Below are 20723 nucleotides of genomic sequence, written 5' to 3' on the forward strand. Positions count from 1 at the left end.
GCATTCAGTTGTGTAGCTTATGTACTGTTCAACCCTAGGGGTTGCCATTTACATCAGAGTCTACAACCACATAACACGAACCTGGGGTAATCGTTAATGAGTGTTTATCTAGTGTCAAGGTCTAGATTTTACTGTTTAAATGCTAGCAAATAGTTTTCTTTGTAATGGATGCTATCTCACAAGCCATCCTTAGCACCTTGAAATTTTGCTAAGAACCAGTGGCTATTCATCTTTGTTGATGACGTAAATAGCATTGAAGCAACCCAACTTGAACCAGAAGATGAAGAAAAGTTCCAGCTGAAAAAGATAAAAGAGACTTTAATATATAATGAGTAAGGGTTTCAAAATCCATAGATTTCCCTCTTTGCTCAGTGATCCCAGAGACGTCATGACCCAGCAGGATGTCCTCTAGTTTATGTAGAAGGCAGTAGGAATGGCACGATGTTAAATACCATGAAACTTCTTCTCCTATTAGGAACTATATATTCAGCCTTGAGGAAACATATTCCAGGCTTGGAATATGGACAATGGAAAGCAGTCTTTTCAGTGGCGCCAGGTCGGTAGTAAGTTCTTCCTGATCCATATTCCCAAGTCACAGCACATATTAACTAGTCACCCAGTGCCGTGACTAATTTAATTTTGACCATATCTTATACACCACTTAGGCCCTACCCTAGAAGTTGGCAAAGCTCAAGAATGAGTTTGCAGAAATTTTGAAAATTCTATAACAGCATTTTGAGTTTGTTGATTCAGTTCACCTGACGAACTCAAAACAGTCTACTTCCAAGGAGATCAATTCCCAGGAGGCCAGCATTGTGGCCTGGTAGAAAGAGTAGGAGTCCCACCAAACAGCCAGATGACCTTGACCCATCCCCTAGAACATGTTGGGCCTCTTTCTACATCTGTAGAATAAGGGTCTCAGCTAGGTGAATTCTGAAATACTTTCCAGAAACAGACTGCTCTGATACTCTTTCCAGAACTAAAATTAGAGACTTCTGTAGTAAATCTTCCAAGTCAGCTCTGTGAATTCCAGGTAGAGTCAAGCCTAAGGCATTTGTATAGGAGAGTTTTTTTGTAGAGGTTCATTAAATATAGCTTAAAAAAAAGGGAATGCTTTTGGAGGGGGAGCTGAGTTAAAAATTAAAAATAGATCAATTTTTAAACTTTTATGTGAAACTTTTTATGACATATATATTAGTGTATAATTCAATGAATTTCAGAAACTGAACACACCATGTAACCAGCACACAGAATATTACCTGAACCTCAGAAGCCCCATTGAGCCCACTTTTTTTTTTTCCTGGTACGCAGGCCTCTCACTGCTGTGGCCTCTCCCGTTGCGGAGCACAGGCTCCAGATGCACAGGCTCAGCGGCCATGGCTCACGGGCCTAGCTGCTCCGTGGCATGTGGGATCCTCCCGGACTGGGGCATGAACCCGTGTCCCCTGCATCGGCAGGCCGCTTCTTAACCACTGCACCACCAGGGAAGCTCCGAGCCCACTTCTAGTTGTTATATCCTCTGCCCGCTTCCAAGGATAACCAGGCTCCCACCTTCATTCCATCGATTAGTTTTGCCTGCTTTTGTTCCTCATCTGAATGGAATCATGGACAACATGCATTCCTTTATGTCTGGCTCCTTTATCTAACATTGTATTTCAGAGGTTTGTCAATATTATTGTGCATAGCTGTAGTAGACACTTAAATTTTCCTCCAGAGAGACATTGCTTTATCTTTGTCCAACGACGTTATCATTCAAGTGACTCATTCAGGAAGGTCAGTAATATGCCATTATGAACAGAGAGAGGATGAAAGTGCTGGAGAGAAACCAGAGGCACTTTATAATTTATTAACATAGTGTGTTATTAATATATAATACAATTTACAGTATTGATTTAAAAAATAGAAGTCCTCTTTGGAAGGAGAAGGATTCACTTCCTGCTCTAAGACGTTATCATGCCTTGTCCAAGGAAAGAATCATTCCTCCGGTACCAGCAATGGCTGTTAAATTATGGGATTCTTAAAGATTGCCAGCTTTTCCTGGAGACTGAGAAATCGTGATTTATTCCCACCTTTCTGTGTCCTTATCCCTGAAATCCTTGCACTATCTTACCCTGCACGTATGAGGTACAAAATACCTGTTTGTTGACCGACTGAAGGGTCTACAGCTAGCATTTATGGTGCCTTCACAGTGCCAGCCCCTGTGCCCAGATCTCTTGTTTACTCACCACAGCGACACTATCAGGCTGGTGCTATTATCACAGTTTGCTAGATGGGGAATCTTGGCCACTGGAAATAACTTATCCAGAGTCACTCAGACATTGTGTGGCAGAGCCAGGACCTTTGATCCCATGCTCTTAGCCTTCACCGCGGTGCCTGCAGACTCTATCTCAGGCCGACAGAAGCTGCGGTGGTGGCTAGGTGCTTGGGTGCCCTGTGGCCAGGAGCTCTGCCAGCTGAGAACACATGGCCCGGTCTGTCCCGGCCCCTTCCCCTGTGGCCATGAAGAAGGAGCCTGCTCAGTGGGCTCTCACTGCCCGAGCCCCGTGGGTGGCGTGTGATTCCCTGGCTGGCTTCTTCCTCCCTCAGTATCCCCCGCCAGCGCCCGCTCCTGGTGCTGACTGCCTGTCGTGGGGTCCCGTAGGCCAACTCCTCCACTGGGAGAGGAACGGACGCAGCCTTAGCATCTGCAGTTTTCTCCATGTGCGGAGCTCCCCTCAGCCTCTGCCCCACCTCCCCCATGTGTATTTCATCTAGTTACCGCCTAGTTAACCCTCACATCTCATCTGGTATATATTGGCTCTCAATGATTATTCGTTGGAACGAAATGAATAAACGAATGGTAAATGAGACTTTAAAATTCAGTATTCAAAAAAAAAAATTCAGTATTGATATAAACTTCATTTTAAAAAAAATGTTGACTCTGCCCTCCCCACTACTAAAAATGTAAGCGATGATAATGAATTAACATATAATAAAGAGGAAATGGAACGTACCGATCCTTTTACAGTATGACATAAATGGGATAGATCATTTATAAGATTCTGTGACCTCTTCTGATTCTTAGCATAGTTTTTAACCAGGCTTTATATAGTGGTAATCATTATATATGCAGCATTTTGTGTTTTTAAATTCTTTTCTTGATATTTTGCATGTGTTGATGTTTTCCATAAATCTACATGGACAACCTTGCTTATCATTTTTATTATAATATCCCACTGGGTGGGCCTCCCGTAATAAACATGGGTTTTGCTTTTTGGAGCCAGTGCCCACCTGGCATTGCCAATTCTCTGGACTAGAGTAATTTAAAGGAAGCAGGTTGCAGGTTGTCTTGCTTGAGGAACTGGCCTTTTGGGCATTGTTGTGTCGTGATTATGGCAAGCTGTGATGATGTGTCCTCCTATTTTATTCCAGGATGCTTTTCTCTGGCGGGCAGTGTGGCCATGTTGGCAGACCTGAAGAACTTCTACTGACGTTCAAGATATTCCTTGTCATCATTTGTCTTCATGTCACTCTGGTTACATCCCTGGAAGGTAAGGTGCCCATTTTCCTTCATCTTTTTCCTATTGTGTGTGTGTGTGTGTGTGTGTGTGTGTGTGTGTGTGTGTGTGTGTATGTTTATTTGGGATTGTTTTACTGTGGTAAAATAAACATAGCATAAAACTTACCATTTTAACCATTTTTAAATATGTAATTCACTGGCATTAAATGTATTCACAATTTTGTGTAACCCTCACCACTATCCAGTTCCAGAACATTTTCATCATCTCAAATAGGAACTCTGTACCCATTAAGCAATAACCTCCCTTCCCCCCTCCCCACAGGCCCTGGTAACCTCTGTTATTTCTGTCTATTTTTGCCTATTCTAGGTACCTCATGTAAGTATAAGGAATCATACAATATTCATCCTTTTGTGTCTGGCTTATTTCCCTTAGCATGTTTCCAAGGTTCATCCATGTTGTAGCATGATCCAGAATCTCATTCCTTTTTAAGGCTGAATAATGCTCCATTGTATGTACATATTTTGTTTATCTCTTCAATGTTGATGGACATTTGGGTTATTTCCACCTTTTGGCTATTATAAATAATGCTAGTGTGAACATTGGTGTATAAGTATCCATTTGAGTCCCTTCTTTTAATTCTTTGGGGTATATATACCTAGGAGTAGAATTGCTGGGTCATATGGTAATTCTATGTTTAACTTTTTGAGGATCTGCCAAACTGTTTCCTACAGAGGCTGCACCATTTAACATTCTTACCAGTAAGGCACAAGGATTCCAATTTTTCTATATCCTCACCAACACTTGTTATTTTCTGGTTTTTTTTTTTTAAATTTTCTGTTGTTTTGATAATGGATGTGAAATGGTATCATTGTGGTTTTTATTTGCATTTCCTTATTGATTAGTGATTTTGAACATGTTTTCATGTGCTTATTAGCCATCTGTGTATCTTCTTCCTTAGAGAAACGACTATTAGAATCTTTGGTCCTTTTTTGAATTGGGTTGTTTGGGGTTTTCTGTTGTCATTGAGTTTTAGGAGTTCATTATATATTCAGAATATTAATCCTTTATTATATATATGATTTGCAAATATTTTCCCCCTTCTGTGAGTTGTCTTTTCACTCTTTTTTTTTTTTTTTGGCTGCGTTGGGTCTTCGTTGCTGCGCATGGGCTTTCTTTAGTTGTGGCAAGCAGGGGCTACTCTTCATTGCGGTGTACGGGCTTTTCATTATGGTGGCTCCTTCTGTTGCAGAGCACGGACCCTAGAGCACGCGGGCTTCAGTAGTTGTGGCACACAGGCTCAGTAGATGTGGCACACAGGCTTAGTTGCTCTGCAGGATGTGGGATCTTCCTGGACCGGGGATCAAACCTGTGTCCCCTGCATTGGCAGGCAGATTCTTAACCACTGTGCCACCAGGGAAGTCCCTTTTCACTCTTTTTTTTTTTTGCGGTACGCGGGCCTCTCACTGTTGTGGCCCCTCCTGCTGCAGAGCACAGGCTCCGGACGCGCAGGCTCAGCGGCCACGGCTCACGGGCCCAGCCGCTCCGTGGCACGTGGGATCTTCCGGGACCGGGGCACGAACCCGCGTCCCCTGCATCGGCAGGCGGACTCTCAACCACTGCGCCACCAGGGAAGCCCCCTTTTCACTCTTTTAACAGTGTTCTTTGATGTACAAAAGTTTTGAATTTTGATGAAGTCCAATTTGTCTATTTTTACTTTATTGCGTGTGCTTTTGCTGTCATATCCAAGAAATGTCATGAAGATTTTTCCCTATTTTTCTTCTAAGAACTTTATAGTTTTAGCTTTTATGTTTAGGTCCTTTGATCCATTTTGAGTTCATTTTGTATATGTTGTAAGGTAAGAATCCAACTTCATTACTTTGCATGTGGATATCCAGTTTTCCCAGTACCATTTGTTGAAAACGCTGTCTTTTCCCCACTGAGTGGTCTTGGCACCTTGTTCAAAAATTAATTGACCAGTGCTTCCCTGGTGGCGCAGTGGTTGAGAGTCCGCCTGCCGATGCAGGGGACACGGGTTCGTGCCCCGGTCCGGGAAGATCCCACGTGCCGCGGAGCGTCTGGGCCCGTGAGCCATGGCCGCTGAGCCTGCGCGTTCGGAGCCTGTGCTCCGCAGCGGTGAGAGGCCCGCGTACCGCAAGAAAAAAAAAAACTTAATTGACCATATATGTGATGGTATATTTCTGGTGTTTATTTGTTTTTAAAAGTACCTACTCGAAGGTACTTCTGCATGGAAATTTAAAGGAGATAATCACCCTAATGAAGCAGCATCCATTTCAGAGAAGAGGATCCTTAGAAGCTTAGGTGAGAAGGGGAAAAGGTACCAGAGGAAGGCAATAAAAAGTCCAGAAACCCCAGGGCTGCAGTATCTTTGGGCACAACTGCCAGAAGAATACAGTGCTATGCAATTATAAAGAATCAGTATTTAAGAAGACATTATTAAGGACACGCAGAGAAATACCTTACTTATTTAGAAGAGAGTTGCAAGACCAAGGAATCTTTGTTGGATAAAGCAAATATCTACTAGCAGCAAACAACAGCATAAATACAACACACACACACAGATGGACACAAACTAAGTGGAAAACTTGCAACAGACTAAAACGCAGTTGACAGTCCTTCAAAAGTAGGCACTGGGGCATATTGTCAAGAAGCCACGATACTTTACACAAAGAAATAAGAGCTAACTGTGTATTGACTGCTTACAATGTGCTGGGTTCCTATGTGCTGTATATACATCCACTCTCTTAAGCTGCTCCACCAAATCTATTAAGGGGAGATCCTAGTCTTAGCACCATTTTCCAGATCAAGAAACTGAGGCTCAGAGAGATAAGTAACTTGCTCAAGGGAGTGGCCAAGCTGGGAATTGTACCCAACTTGGAATTTTGTGCCCCTAACCACAAAACCAGAGTTCTCAAACTTGAGTATGCATCAGAATCACCTGGAAGGCTTGTTCAGACAGATTCCTGGGTCCTTCCCTGAGAGTTTTTGATTTAGTAGCTCTGGGGCGGGCCCTGAGAATTGACATTTCTAACAAGTTCTCAGGTGATGTTCATGTGACTGGTTCAGAGACGATACCACTACCTACACAACTGGCAGAAGACGTAAGTAGGGAGAGAAAACTCCTCCAGATATATATCATGGGATACAAATTCTTTTATGGCCTCGTGACGTTCATGTAAACTGTGCTCACACACATCATCTCCTTGGGGCATTAAGACACCACTGTGGGATTGTCAGGGCAAAAATCAAATGTCCCCACTTTACTGATGAGGAGATGTCCTCAGGGACGTCATTGGTTAGGAACCAGGGGAGCCAGACTAGATACTAGATCTTTGGTCTCGCGTTTCAGTGCTTTTTCCACCGCAGGGTAGATGAGGAAGGAGAGTGGAACACAGGGGGAAAAAAATCATCAAAAGGAAAGCTGCTTGGTAGAAATAAGTCTTTTTGAAAAAGTATATTTAAAAATTATGAAAATGGGGCAGGTAAACAGGAGAGTTGCATGGCTCTGAAGCCAGCTTGAGTAGGGAAAACCTGTGTTGATGCTAAGGTCCCTGAATGTATTTCTTGCTCTGGCTCTCTGATGAATTGATTTCTTAAGGCAGTGGTTCTCAGAGTGTGGCCCCCAGACAAGCAGCATCAGCATCACCTGGGAGCTTTTTAGAAGTGCAGATTCTCAGGCCCAGCCTAGACCTGCAGAATTGGAAACTCTGAGGGTGGGGTCCAGCAGTCTGTGCTTTAACCATCCCTCCAGGTGATGCTGATGCATTCTCAGAGAGCCAGTCTTAAAGAATTCGCTGAAACATTACTGTGCCCCATGATATAGTAGGAAGGTGGTAAGATCTAGAGATAGAGCCCTCCCCGTGCCTACCACCTGCTATCTGTATGATCTCTATTTGCCAGTAGACTGATATGGGACTCTATTTCCTCATCTTCAAGATGGGTGTAATCCTGCGCTCCCCCAGTGAGCTCTTGTTAAGGCTCAATATATGTTTAAAAAAAAAAACCCCTCCATGATGGCATAGGTTTTTCTTTTTCTTTTCTCTGTTTCTTTTTCCAGCTTTATTGACATATAACATTGCATATGCAAAGGTTTTTCTGAATGAAGTGTTTTGGGATCTGGAAAGGGCTAAATAGGAGTTCGTTATTGTCTTTCAGAACTCCAACTAAGAGTATTCATGTTATTTAATAATCACTTTGATAATATTTACCTTGTGCCAGCCGCTGTTCTTTGAAGTAGGCACTAGTATTAGGCTCCGTTTTACAGACTTACAGGAAACCGAGGCACAAAGAAGGTAAGCAACTTGCCCTGGGTTAAACATTTTGGTTGCAGAGTTGCAATTCAAACTCAGGCCATCTGACCCAAAGTTTGTGTGTTTAGCCACTACTCTATCCTGTCTTCAGCATTCTTAACGTCTCTGCTGCACTAGGTTGTGTACTCTGCTTGGTGGTTGTGTAGCTGTAGGTTGAACATAAAGGTGGAATCCACTTTTGGACTGGATATTGGACTGGATCATCCAGATGGCTTATAGGCATCGTCTCTCTGAACAGCTTTGGACTGAGGCAGGTTCTTTTCGGTTCAGGATGGCTTAGGTCTGGTCTTTGATGAAGGCCCAGGGGACGTGCTCCTTCTACACTGGATAATCAGTTGCATGGTAATGAGTGCCTGCTGTGCACCTAGCATTACTGGCTGCTGAGAGGACATCATCTCTGATGCCAGGAAATTTACACTCCAGTTGGAGGGACATGACTGTGACACATGGGAAAAGTACAGACTAACTAAATCCTGAAGTGTGAGTCGGTGCTATAGGGCTTTGACATACGGCCTTTGGCCAAATCCGTGAGTGAGTCTAGTTAAGTGTTAAGCCACCTGTAGCAGATGCTATTGGTGCTCTGCCCATCTCCCCTTGGCCCGCCTGGAGGTCACCTACAGACAGACCCTGCATATGCTGGTGGCTCCCATGTCTCCCTGACTGAGAATGATCTGTACCCACGTGCCCATGCTTGGCCTGTACATGGAACAAGCTAGTAGTGCCAGGGAGTTAATACCCCAAAGCAGTGAAGAATGGAAGTTCGTTTTTACCTATGCCAGCTTCCTTGTCCCTTGGTGGGACTATGCTAAGGTGTGTTCTGTACACCTAGGAGATTGTTGGATTGGGCCGCAGTTGCCCATAGTAGCTGTGTGCTAATTAATGTACCCATTATTGGCTTTACTCTCTGCCCTCCCTCCCTCCCCTCCTCCCTCCCTCTCTCCCTTCCCTCCTCCCTCCCTTCCCTCCTTCCTCCCTCCCTCCCTCCCCTCCTCCCTCCCTCCCTCCTCCCTCCTTTCCTTCCTCCTCCCCCTCCTGCCCTTCCTCCTCCCCCCTCCCTCCCTTCCTCCTTCCCTCCCTCCCTCCCTCTCTCCCTCCCTTCCTTCCCTCCTTCCTTCCTTCCTTCCACTGCTTCTTCTTTTCTGTCTTCCAAGAAGGTCTTCTTTGCGGTGCAACTGTTTTCCAGATCGTGAGATGATGTATTAGCGGAAGATGGTTATAATTTCATTCTTGCAGAGTTGTCGTCCCCTTTTGGAAACAAGTACACATTTGAACCAGTTTGGTGACCTCATGAGCTATAATCTCAGCTTACTGTCTTTCTGGGCTGGATCTAGATCTTTCTGTGCTGAAGGCATTTCTAGTGATTTCTCTCTAATTCCCCTTCTCCAAGGCCTCACTGGCTTGTCTCCTCTTACCGTCTCATGCTTTGTCCATCCAAGGCTTTGTTCTCCTTTCCAAACCCAGTGCTGGTCTCCTTGTCGCTCACTTTCCTATCTGTAAAATTGAGATTATAAATGCCATAGTGCTGATCTGATACTCAGCCAATTTCCCAAGCCCCCCCCCCAAATTCCACACAGGCATGAGGTCACTTCTGCTGGGCCCTGACTCTTTCCCTGGCAGGTAGAAGTGGTGACAAGGAATGATAGAGAATCTAGATGGGTTGAGGGGGAAACTGAAAGCAGAGGACATTGTGTCCCGCTTTCCACTTAGAACTCCGGATGAGAACCCCTCGCAGTGGCCTGTAAATCAACATGGGGCAGTGGCAGAGATGAGAAACGGTGGCACGGTGTGTTTAGGCAGAGTGGAGGCTGGAGGTGGTGTTCTCTCCAGGTCTTTCTCATCTCTTGTGTGACAGGGAAGGGATTCGAAATTGCCCTCGTGTTCCTAGTGGGTAGCTCTGTTGAGAGCCAGGGGCAGGGACAGGGCTGCAGAGATGACGGTGTGGACAGCTGAGACCAGGGGCCAGATGGAGGATATGACAGACACTCAGTGGTGAGAGCCGAGAGGACCTAGGTCAGCAAGAGAGGGACCCCTGGGCCAGGGTGCGATTCTGAGAGACTAGAACATGGGGCGCACTGGACACAGCCTTCAGCAGTGGATGCCAGCTGGACCCCCAGGAGCCCTGCAGGGTGAGGGAGATCCCTGGAGAGGCCCTTGAGAACCCAGGGCTCAGCACGAGGTGATGTAGGTCCTTTCTCCCTGCTGTGCAGAACACTGGCACCCCATTCCTAACCTGGAAGCCATCTTGACTACCAGAAGGAAAAGGAGGGAAAACGAAGATGGCGTATTTATCTGGAAGACATTGAGTTGCCTAGAGACCATTTTAGAGCAGAAGACAGAGCTACCTTAAATTATCAGGTTTAAGGATCCCTTTCCTGTACCTCTGGAATGGAGGCTCCAAAATAAGATGGAGTCATCCTAGACCTCAAAGGAAAGCTCCAGGATTTCTTTTTAATTTGTTTATTGTCACTATTGTTTGTACATCTAAATTATGTCTATACATTTTAAACTAACTCTAAAACATCCATACTGAACCCTTAGGATGTGTCAGGGCACTGCTAATAATGGTGAAGGCCATCGTCACATCCTGAATTCTGCTCCTCCTCCTGGTTTTAGCTTTGCAGGTATGAAGGAATATCTGGTCAGGTCCTCTCTGTGTCCTCCATAGTGTTAGCACATAGTAAGTGCTCAATAAACTGGCTGGTTGGTTGGTTTTGATTTGTGGCTCTAGTCTAAAGCCTAGAGATACACTAAAACATGGACTGCTCCCCTCAGCTTACACCACCAGCATTATCCTTATCTGAACCCAGTGAGTTCTGATACAACATATATTCCACTAAACTTCTGTGTAGACTTCAGTGAGGTGGCTGTACATGGGCTCCAGTTACCCTTAAGGAATGTGTTTCCTTTCCTCCATGTGATGAAGGGGCTCAGCTGATTGGTTGCCTGTGAAGAGTCCTTCACACTTTGACATTGTGAGTTTGATTACCCAGTAGGGTCAGTCTTTGGATTCCCGATTTGTTGTCCTGGGATACCGGGGATCCTTGAGGTCTGCCTCGAACTAAGAACCACTCATCTCTGCAATCCCATTTTATGGCTGCTCTCCTATTCAAAGTTCCTAATATGAAATTGGAAACAATTTAAAAGTCCTATTTTCTCCAGACTACTTTTTTTTAACTTGACGTGACTTCGAAAGCTCTTAAAGTTACAGTGAAGCCAGTGAATATCTTGATTTCCATATTGATAAAAGCTCCAGACATGGCTTTTGCTGACTGGTAAATCTCCCAGTTGCCAGTGCTATCCTTGCCTTGTTGTACATGGAAAAGTCCCAGTGTCTCTTTGTAGGATCCAGTGGCAACAGCACAGAGCACTGAACTTGAAGAACAGCAGTAGCAACCCATCTGGACATTTCTGTAGGTCTTCACGGTCTACAGAGCACCTTGGCATACATCATCTCCTCATGTCCCGCTGAGGTGGGTGAAGAAGTTTGTATTATCCCCACTTTGCTGATGAGAAGACTGAAGCTCAAAGCAAAGGATACTCTTCTAGGTTACCCAGCAAGAAACAGCATCAAGGCGCTGAAAGCAGCTCTCCAGAACTTTCTTGTGCACCAGCCTGCGCAAAGTGCTTGCTTTTGGCTATAGGAGTATGTTTTAGCCAAGATCTTTAACAAGGGTGACGTTAACCATGAGGAATGTCCCTCTAAATGAGGGGTTGGCAAACTTTTCTTTAAAGAACCAGATAATAAATATTTTGGCTTTGTGAACCTTATGGCCTCTGTGGCAACTACTCAACGCTGCCCATGCAGCTCAAAAGCGGCCCTAGACAATATGTAAATGAATAGATGTGGCTTTGACCCAGTGGAACTTTATTTGCAAATACAGTTGGGCTGGATTTGGCCCATGGACTGTAGTTTACAGACTCCTTCCTGATCTAGACGGTGCAGAAGTGGTGCGGCACTTACTACTGATCATTTATATTACAGCCATTCCTTGCTTTTTTTTCTTGCTGGCTAAGCCTGGCTTCGTAGGATGCTCCCCTCTTTCCACACTCAGGAGTAAATCCTGATTATTCTAAGCCACCCGTGGAAATGTTGTTCCTTGCCAATGTTTGATTTAGGAGTGGGTACGTGACTGACTTTTGACCAAAAAGACACCTGGGAAAATCTGCTGGGGGACTTCTAGGAAAACATCCCCACTCCTGAGACTCAATGAAAAAGAGTTTGTCTTCTCACTCTGGACATGCACTGTCCAATGTGATAGCCACTAGGCACATGTGGCTATTTAAATTTAAATTAATTAAAATAAAGTGAAATTAAAAATTCAGTTCCTCAGTCACACTAAGTCACATCTCAAGCGTTCAGTGTTCACATGGGGCTAGTGGTTGCCGTACTGGACGGTGCAGATATAGAATATTTCCATTGTTGTAGAGAGTTCTATTGGATAGTGCTGTGCCTAGACATTTTCGTGTTCGGATTTGATGCCTGAAACAGTGGTAGCCATCTTAAAAACACTGAGAGGAGCTAGGGAGTGCAGGGACTCAACCTTTCAAAAACGCACTGAACTAACTGTATCCTGAGGTTGAATGAACAGAAGGCTGGAGAAGGCCTGGATCTTTGTTGCCGTCACTGAGCTGTAGGACCAGCCTTAGAACTGTCTGCTTTTGGAGTTCTTGTTAGGTGGGCTAAGTGAATGTCCTTAATGTTTGTAATACTTTTTTTTTTTTTTTTTTTTTTTTTTTTTCCGTACGTGGGCCTCTCACTGTTGTGGCCTCTCCTGCTGCGGAGCACAGGCTCCGGACGCACAGGCTCCGGACGCGCAGGCTCAGAGGCCATGGCTCATGGGCCCAGTCGCTCCGCGGCATGTGGGATCTTCCCGGACCGGGGCACGAACCCGTGTCCCCTGCATCGGCAGGAGGACTCTCAACCACTGCGCCACCAGGGAAGCCCAGAGCTGCTGTTCTTTTAGTGCCTGCCTACAATGAGCAACTACCAAGTACTAGTTCTGCCTTCATCCACTGAAGTGTTTTACTGGAGAAAAGTCCTTCTTTTTTTTTGCGGTACGCGGGCCTCTCACTGCTGTGGCCTCTCCCGTCGCGGAGCACAGGCTCCGGACGCGCAGGCTCAGCGGCCATGGCTCACGGGCCCAGCCGCTCCGCGGCACGTGGGATCTTCCCGGACAGGGGCACGAACCCGTGTCCCCTGCATCGGCAGGCGGACTCTCAACCACTGCGCCACCAGGGAAGCCCTGTGATACTTTTAACTGAATGTTCTGCGACTTGCCTCTGAAAGCATTCTAACACATCTAAGAGTTAACTTCACAAAGGTTTACTGTGCGTCACATCGTTTTAAATGCTTCCTGCGTTACCTTCGTGAATCCTGATAATAGTTACGGTCAGGTGTTAATCCTTCATTTTCTAGATGAGGGAACTGAGGCTTGGACGGTTTGAGTCACTTCCAGGTTCACACAGCTGGAAAGTAGAAGTGGTGGCATGTTAGAACTTGTGTCCTTAAACGCTTCCTCAGTGTTTAGTCCTTGAAGCAGTTGAAAATGTTTTTTAACACGACTTTGACTGAAACTTTGCCACATTCATTTATCCTGGGATGGGTTTGTACCTCCAAAGGACTAGATAAAGATTAAGAGAGATCTGAGGAATAAAAGCAATAGTTCCGCTGATTTAATCTATTAAGAAGTAAGTTGATGTTCCAAGAGAACATGCTGTTGAAATGTACCTTGATGTGGGTACATCTTTCCTTCAAGGAAATAACAGGAAACGGATTGATCTTGGCAAGAAGTCCCATGTTCACAAGATCACATCGCTGTAAAAAAAAAAAAACCCATCAAGATAGATTGAGGGTGCTTTTGCAACGATGTCTGTGGCAATTGTGTTTGTTTTTAACATCAGTGTCCTATTTGACCTACACCCTTCTCTCTTCTTTCCCTTTAGGAATGCACACAGCATAAAGTAAACGTTACTCTCTTGTTGCTCTAGTATTTAGTATAGTATAGAATTTTGTTAATTTTAAGGACAAGAGAAATGAAAACTATCAAATGGGTGGTGGTCTTGCTTTGGTGAATAAATGAGAATTGCTTATAATTATCTGATTAATTGAATAAACAAGGACTGAACACATAGCTGTCTTGTGTGTCAACCCTATAGCCTTTTTTTGCCTTGCTCCTAATGTAAAATATGATTTGTCATTACACTGGTTACTGATTTGGATTCACAGTAAAGGCTAACCAATTCTGGGTTTTGGTGTACAGGCAGGAGGGATGACTTTGAATTAGTGAAGAACTTTCAGTCATAGGATTTTTTTCAAAGTAGAATTTTAAAACTTTCAAGTGAGTTGCATAATATCACTAAAATGTAAACTCTGTTTGAGGCCAGGGGTTTGGTTTTATTCCTGGTATAACCCCAGTGCCTGGCATACAATTGGCCTTCCAAAATTGGAATAAGTGAATAAGCTTTGGGCAAATCCCTTCATGTTCTGGGCTTCTTTCCTCCCTTGCAGACTTGGACTTGTTTGTTATTTAGTCTTTTCCAGACCTATGGCTTATGTTGTTAATTCTTTTCTTCTAGTGAACTCCAAGTCCTAAAAGATACTATCTTTCAAATGGTTTGCTTAAGTAAAATTTTCCTCCCATTTTTGTGCTGAGCAAAGACAACAAAGATAACTGCATCCAGTGTTTGTGATCAGTAGTAGAAAACCAGAAGAGATATAATTTCAAACAAAGCAAACATCACACTCTATTTTCTCATGCAGTCTATTGTGGGTAAATAAACAATTTTTGAAGTAAAGAAATATAGTATAAGTCACTACCTTTGCCACTTTTCTGGATTTACAATATTATACTAGGTCATCTTCAAGTCTCCTTCACCTCTGAAATGGATTTCTATGAACTTCCATTTCCTGATGTGTAATACAAAGTGATGGAACCCCACGGTGTTTCTAGGAGATGTCTTCCTATGATGCTAAGCCATGGAAACTTGAATTAGACGAACACAGTGTTGTAATAGATATTCTCACTAATCAAGCATTAGTGAATAGATAGGAATGTTTTAAAGTTAGAATGGAAATCACATACATGCAAATCTTGGAAAGAAACTATCTTTATGATTTTTTTTTAAATGCCCCTCTGCAAATTACTGATATCACGTTGTTTGTTTTAAGAAAAAAAACCCAGTTTATTACATAAAGGCAAACTTTTTCCAAAGACACAGAATCATGCAGACTGAATTAATAATAATTACAGGGACTTCCCTGGTGGCACAGTGATTAAGAATCCGCCTGCCAATGCAGGGGACACAGGTTTGAACCCTGGTCTGGGAAGACCCCACATGCCGTGGAGCAACTAAGCCCGTGGGCCACAACTACTGAGACTGAGCTCTAGAGTCCGTGAGCCACAACTACTGAGCCCACGTGCCACAAGTACTGAAGCCCACGCACCTAGAGCCCATACCCCGGCAACAAGAGAAGCCACTGTGATGAGAAGCCTGCGCATCGCAATAAAGAGTAGCCCCCATTAGAAAAAAAAAAAAAAAGAGTAGCCCCCGCTCAGTGCAACTAGAGAAAGCCCATGTGCAGCAACAAAGACCCAGTGCAGCCAAAAAATAAATAAATGAATAAAAATTTTTTTTAAAAATAATAATTACAACTTACTGTTGGAACTGTGATAAAAATCCTTTGTAAATGTAATATAATTTCATTCAAAGTAATCACCCCCATTTTTACAGATGAAGAAATATAAGCAGAGAAATGTCAGAAACTTACTCAAGGCAGAGCAAGGATTTGGACCTCTCTCTCAAGAGCCTAGTCTCTTAATCACATTTAAAGTTGGTTAAGGAGGCATGCTCGTTCATCCATTGGAAATATATGGACATGGGCCTTTTATTCACATGGAGATTACTAACTCAAGAGTTACACATTATTAAAAGTGAGGAGTCCCAGATCAGACTTCAAAGCTCATGACAACCCAAAGACAACAGAAGGAGAAAACAGTAGAACAGGAGCCACCAACATACAAAGGCCTAAGGGCCTCCTAAGAATCTTCTACCCAGAAGTGCTACAGCAAAGGTTAAGGTTTACATGGCTTCAAAACAGAGGAAACTCAAAAATACAACTTTTTCAACTAAGTAGGATGCAGCAAGAATATCCATGATTCAGCCGTTCTCTGTGGCTTTTACTAATATGTCACTGTTTACAGAACTGGTTTGTCACATAGGAGTTCTACAGTTGGGGGTCATGGAAAAACCATGATATGGATGTTAGCTAGGAGCAAAGCTGGGGAAGTGAGTCACAAAGAAGGGGGGATTCATATTCAGACTCAGAGTGGCAAGGACTCCCCCTCCTCTGATTCATATTGATTCCCTGAGTTTTGACCTAGTCAATATAAGGGCAAAGAACTGGAGAGAAAATGACTGGGGAGAGTGATTTTAGCATTAATTTTATCCTATCATTAGTTTAATGGGTATCATTACTCTACAGCACTCAAATTAAATCTGATGTGGCAGAGGCTGGCTGGCAGCTCACCAAAGCTTTATTTTTTCTTCCTTAGCACACAGCTAGACTACATTTCCCAGCCTCCCTTGCAGTTCGAAGTGGCCATGTGGCTGAGTTCTGGCCAGTGGGTGTGGAGAGGAATGATGTTTGCCACTTCCGGGCTTAGCCATTAAAAATCTGCCACCTGTTTGCCTGGCTGGATGTTGCTCTCCAGAGCAAACATGGAATCTTCACGTTGAAAATGGCAGTGCCTCTGTCAGCCTGGGTCCCTGAATGACTGCATGGAGCAGATGCTGCTCTCTCTGTCCCACCCTGCCCTCCACTCTAGGCTGCTGATGGGACTTTATACCTCGAAAACTAACTTTTCTTTTTAGGTGTCTGAGATTTCAGCGTCTATTTATTGTAGCAACTTGCCGTATCTTAACTAATGAGGCAGGGTAGTTGGTACATCTCATTCATTCTGCCACTGGAAGGTGGGGTGGGATGGGCTAGGCATCCCTTCTTTCTTGAGATCATGTATGAACCCAGGTTCATACAATCTAAGAAAGCTGGAGGAGGCTATTCTGGGAGCTACCAGATTATCACTGTCCAATCAGAAGAGAGTCATTTGTAGTCAGGAGACTCCACCAGAGCTGCCCACTCCCTTTGTGCCAACCCAGGCCACTGGGACCTCCACAGTATGGTATAAGGTTAAGACTACAGGCTCTGGACTTCCTGGGGTCAAGTCTTACCTCTGCCATTTATTAAAGCTGACTGTACCAAGGTATTTAATCATTGTGCTTCAGTTTCCTTATCTGTAAAGTAGCAGTATCTCTCTCATAGAGTTATATGCAGATTAAATGAGTTAATGCATGTAAAACAGATAGCTGAAATGCATTTGACACGTTGTAAGAACTCCGTAAAAACTAGCTGTCATCTCTAGAGAGCAGCATGATCTAATAGAAATTTTTGTGATAATGGAAGTGTTATAATAATAATAATGGCCACATGTGGCCATTGAACACTTGAAATGTGAGTGAGAAACTGAATTTTAAATTTTATTTAACTTTAAATTTAAATAGCCACACGTGGCTAGCGGCTACCATATTGAACAGTACAGCTATAGGCCATTTGTTCTAATTGCTTCAAAATTTTTTTTTTTTTTTTTTTTTTCAAAATTTTTTGAATTAGTGGTTTTGGGGTTTTTTTGGATATATACCCAGGAGTGGAATTGCCGGGTCATATGGTAGTACTATTGTTAGCTTTTTGAGAAACCTCCCTACTGTTTTCCACAGTGGCTGCACCAATATACATTCCCACCAACTGTACGAGGGTTCCCTTTTCTCCACATCCTCGCCAACATTTGTTATTTGTTAACCTCTACCTGCCGCACTTGAGGGATTCAGAGCAATGTCATCTGGACTGCTGGGGTTTGATAGGTTAACTATTCTGCTTCTCCCTCACCGCAACATCCCCTACATCCTCTCATCCTACCTTAGAAGTGTCTGTTGAACCTCTCTTTTCATGCCAGCTTCCCAAGCACTGGTTCAAGTTGTCATCATGTCTTGGCTAATCTACTGCAATAGCCTGCTGTCTGGCCGCCCCACTTCAGATCACCCTCCTCGTTTATTTCATAGCTGTATTAAAAAAATATTGTTCTGTGCCAGGGGAGAATGGGGAGTCCATTGTGCAGCCAAGTCCTTACCTTAGGCTCCGCACCCCCGGAGAACCTAAGCTAAGATGCCAAGGGGGTCACTGCTCACCTGTGAGCTGGCAAAGAGTGGCGTGATCTGAGGGAGACTGGAAGAGTTTCTGTACCCTACCCACTGGTGCCCCACCCCCCCACTTCCAGGTGCTTCGGCACTTAAACATCTACCACAGGGAACTCTCGCTACCCATAAATGACAGGTGCTTTGGAGTGAAAGAACATGTCAGCTGACTAACAGCAGAATCACCCGAGACACCAGTGGGGATCCGGGAGGAGAGGGGCACCCAGGCAAATGTTGCTTTCCTTAAGCTGGATCTCTTTGGGAGGAAACGGAGATAGCGCTGGAGCGTGCATTCTCTATGGGGGCCGCTTCACCCCCATGGGAATGAAATTGGTTCTTGGGGGCCAAAAAATCATATATATATATATATTTCTTTCTTTTTTTTTTTTTTGGCTGCGCGCGGTCTTTCTCTAGTTGCGGCGAGTCGGGGCTACTCTTCGTTGCGGTGTGCGGGATTCTCATTGCGGTGGCTTCTCTTGTTGCGGAGCACGGACTCTAGGCACGCGGGCTTCAGTAGTTGTGTCGCACGGGCTCAGTAGTTGTGGCTCGCAGGATCTAGAGCGCAGGCTCTCAGTAGCTGTGGCGCAGACTTTGTTGCTCCGCGGCATGCGGGATCTTCCCGGACCAGGGCTCGAACCCGTGTCCCCTGCATTGGCAGGTGGATTCTTAACCACTACGCCACCAGGGAAGTCCCAAAATCTTATATATTACACAGGGCTGGGACTTGGATGAGGCAAGTGACGGGTCTAGGGCACACAATGTTAGGAGACACCCCCTCTTAGGGCTCTGTGTGTGTGTGTGTGTGTACACACATACATAAATACACGCATACATAAATATATACATACTGTTTGGATGGCAAGGAGTCTTGTGGGTAAGGGGATGGAAAGGGTTGGGCAAAGGGGGAGAGTGTTGTGATTTTAAATAGAGTGGTCTGGATCAGTCTCTCAGAGAAGGTGATACTTGAGCAACATTTGAAAGAGGCAGCAGGGCAAACCAAGGGGTTCTCTGTGGGAAAAGTATTTTTTTCTTTTCCCTGAAGGCAGAGGGAGCAGCAAGTGCAAAGGCCCTGAGGTGGGACTATGCTCAGTGTGTTGGAGGAACAGCAGGGACACCAGAGTGGTTGGGTGAGGGGAGAGGAGGGGGAGATGAGGTTTGGATAGAGGACCGTGTTTCACGGGCATGTGGGGAGACTCCATGAAGAAGCATGGGTATAATTCCACTGTAGTAAGTGTTCAATAGAGGCCAGTTTGCCTCCCTCCCTCCCTGCCCCCTGAAACACTAAGCAGCATTTACCTTTCAGACTGAAAAAGCTCCAGAAGCTACCAGCCTTCAGAAGTAGAGTGAACCCAAGTTGTGGCTAGCATTTTATAATGGAAAGCACAACCCCAATACTCCATTATCTGCACTGGCCTTGACGGGCAGCCTAGATTACTGTCTATGTGTCTAACTTCAGGGGGGCTGGGAAGGGGGGATGATGCCCCAATATCCCCCACCTATCAGAAACAGTTTATTTCAAGGGTCTCCTCCTTCCTAAAGTGTACATCCCTCCCAGTGGAATGGAGTGGATGGCCAGCAGGTCAGTGGCTCTTCACTGTTTTAGACCACAGCCCAAGATGAGAAGCAGCCCAGTATAGTGGGGCTGGAAAGCCTAGGCTCAGATCCTAGCTCTGTCCCTTTACTACACACATTATTTGACCTCCCTGTGCCTCGGTTTCCCCATCTGTAAAATGGGGTAACTTGTCTCGTATTGTTATGAGGACTAAATGAGTTAATATTTATGAAGTGCCTGGTCACAGTAATGCTATATATATGCTTGTTAATTTAAAATAGAGTTCCTGGGCTTCCCTGGTGGTGCAGTGGTTGAGAATCCGCCTGCCGATGCAGGGGACACGGGTTCGTGCCCCGGTCCGGGAAGATCCCACATGCCGCGGAGCGGCTGGGCCCGTGAGCCATGGCCACTGAGCCTGCGCGTCCGGAGCCTGTGCTCCGCAACAGGAGAGGCCACAACAGTGAGAGGCCCGCGTACCACAAAAAAAAAAAATTTAAAAAAAAAATAAATAAATAAAATAAAATAAAATAAAATAAAATAGAGTCCCTTTTAGGACTCCACCCTTCCCAGGGAAAAAAATGCATATGAATACACACAAATTTGCATTCTATTCTAGGGCATTTACAGACACGCCAAAATGCATCTCCTAGATCCTCAAGGGAGGGACTGTCTGTTAACCCCTGAGAGAGGCCAGATCAGTTCTGGAGGGGTTAAGGGGCAAGAGGGCGGGTGAGTGGTACCGTGTGAGGATGGGAGAGGAGCAAGACCCAGGGGCTGGGGGACCAAGACCATGTTTCACCCTCTTCCCATTTTGGCCAAGGCCCACCTAGAATTGCCAATCGTTTGCACTTTGGGAAATTCCACCAGAGAGGAGCTGAAGTTTTCTTGAGGGATGTCATTATCAATTGTTTAATAAAAACGTTGTGTCAGAGTATTTATTGAGCACTGTGTCGTGAGATGGTCACAGCTCAAGTAAACACATTTTGGTTGTGCCAAAGTAAAAATGTTTTCAGTCATTTTGTTGGTTATGTAGTAAAATCTGAAAAATAGAGTTCTTATAAGCGTGTCTGTTGTCCCAAGCCCTGGAGAGCCACTGTC

General features: G+C 44.7%; 1 protein-coding gene across 4 annotated transcripts in view; it reads left to right on the top strand.

The window, feature by feature from the left end:
• The window catches only part of ADGRG2 (adhesion G protein-coupled receptor G2), a 118341-nt gene that overhangs the window by 41072 nt on the left and 56546 nt on the right, over nucleotides 1-20723 (top strand). For all 4 annotated transcript variants that reach the window (XM_067024014.1, XM_067024015.1, XM_067024013.1 and 1 more), the window contains exon 2: nucleotides 3412-3530. In XM_067024014.1, the coding sequence (XP_066880115.1) occupies nucleotides 3413-3530 (118 nt within the window). In that variant the 5' untranslated portion in view covers nucleotide 3412. The remainder of the gene's footprint in view (nucleotides 1-3411; nucleotides 3531-20723) is intronic.

The sequence above is a fragment of the Kogia breviceps genome, chromosome X, assembly GCF_026419965.1.
Source record: "Kogia breviceps isolate mKogBre1 chromosome X, mKogBre1 haplotype 1, whole genome shotgun sequence".
Lineage (NCBI taxonomy): Eukaryota > Metazoa > Chordata > Mammalia > Artiodactyla > Physeteridae > Kogia > Kogia breviceps.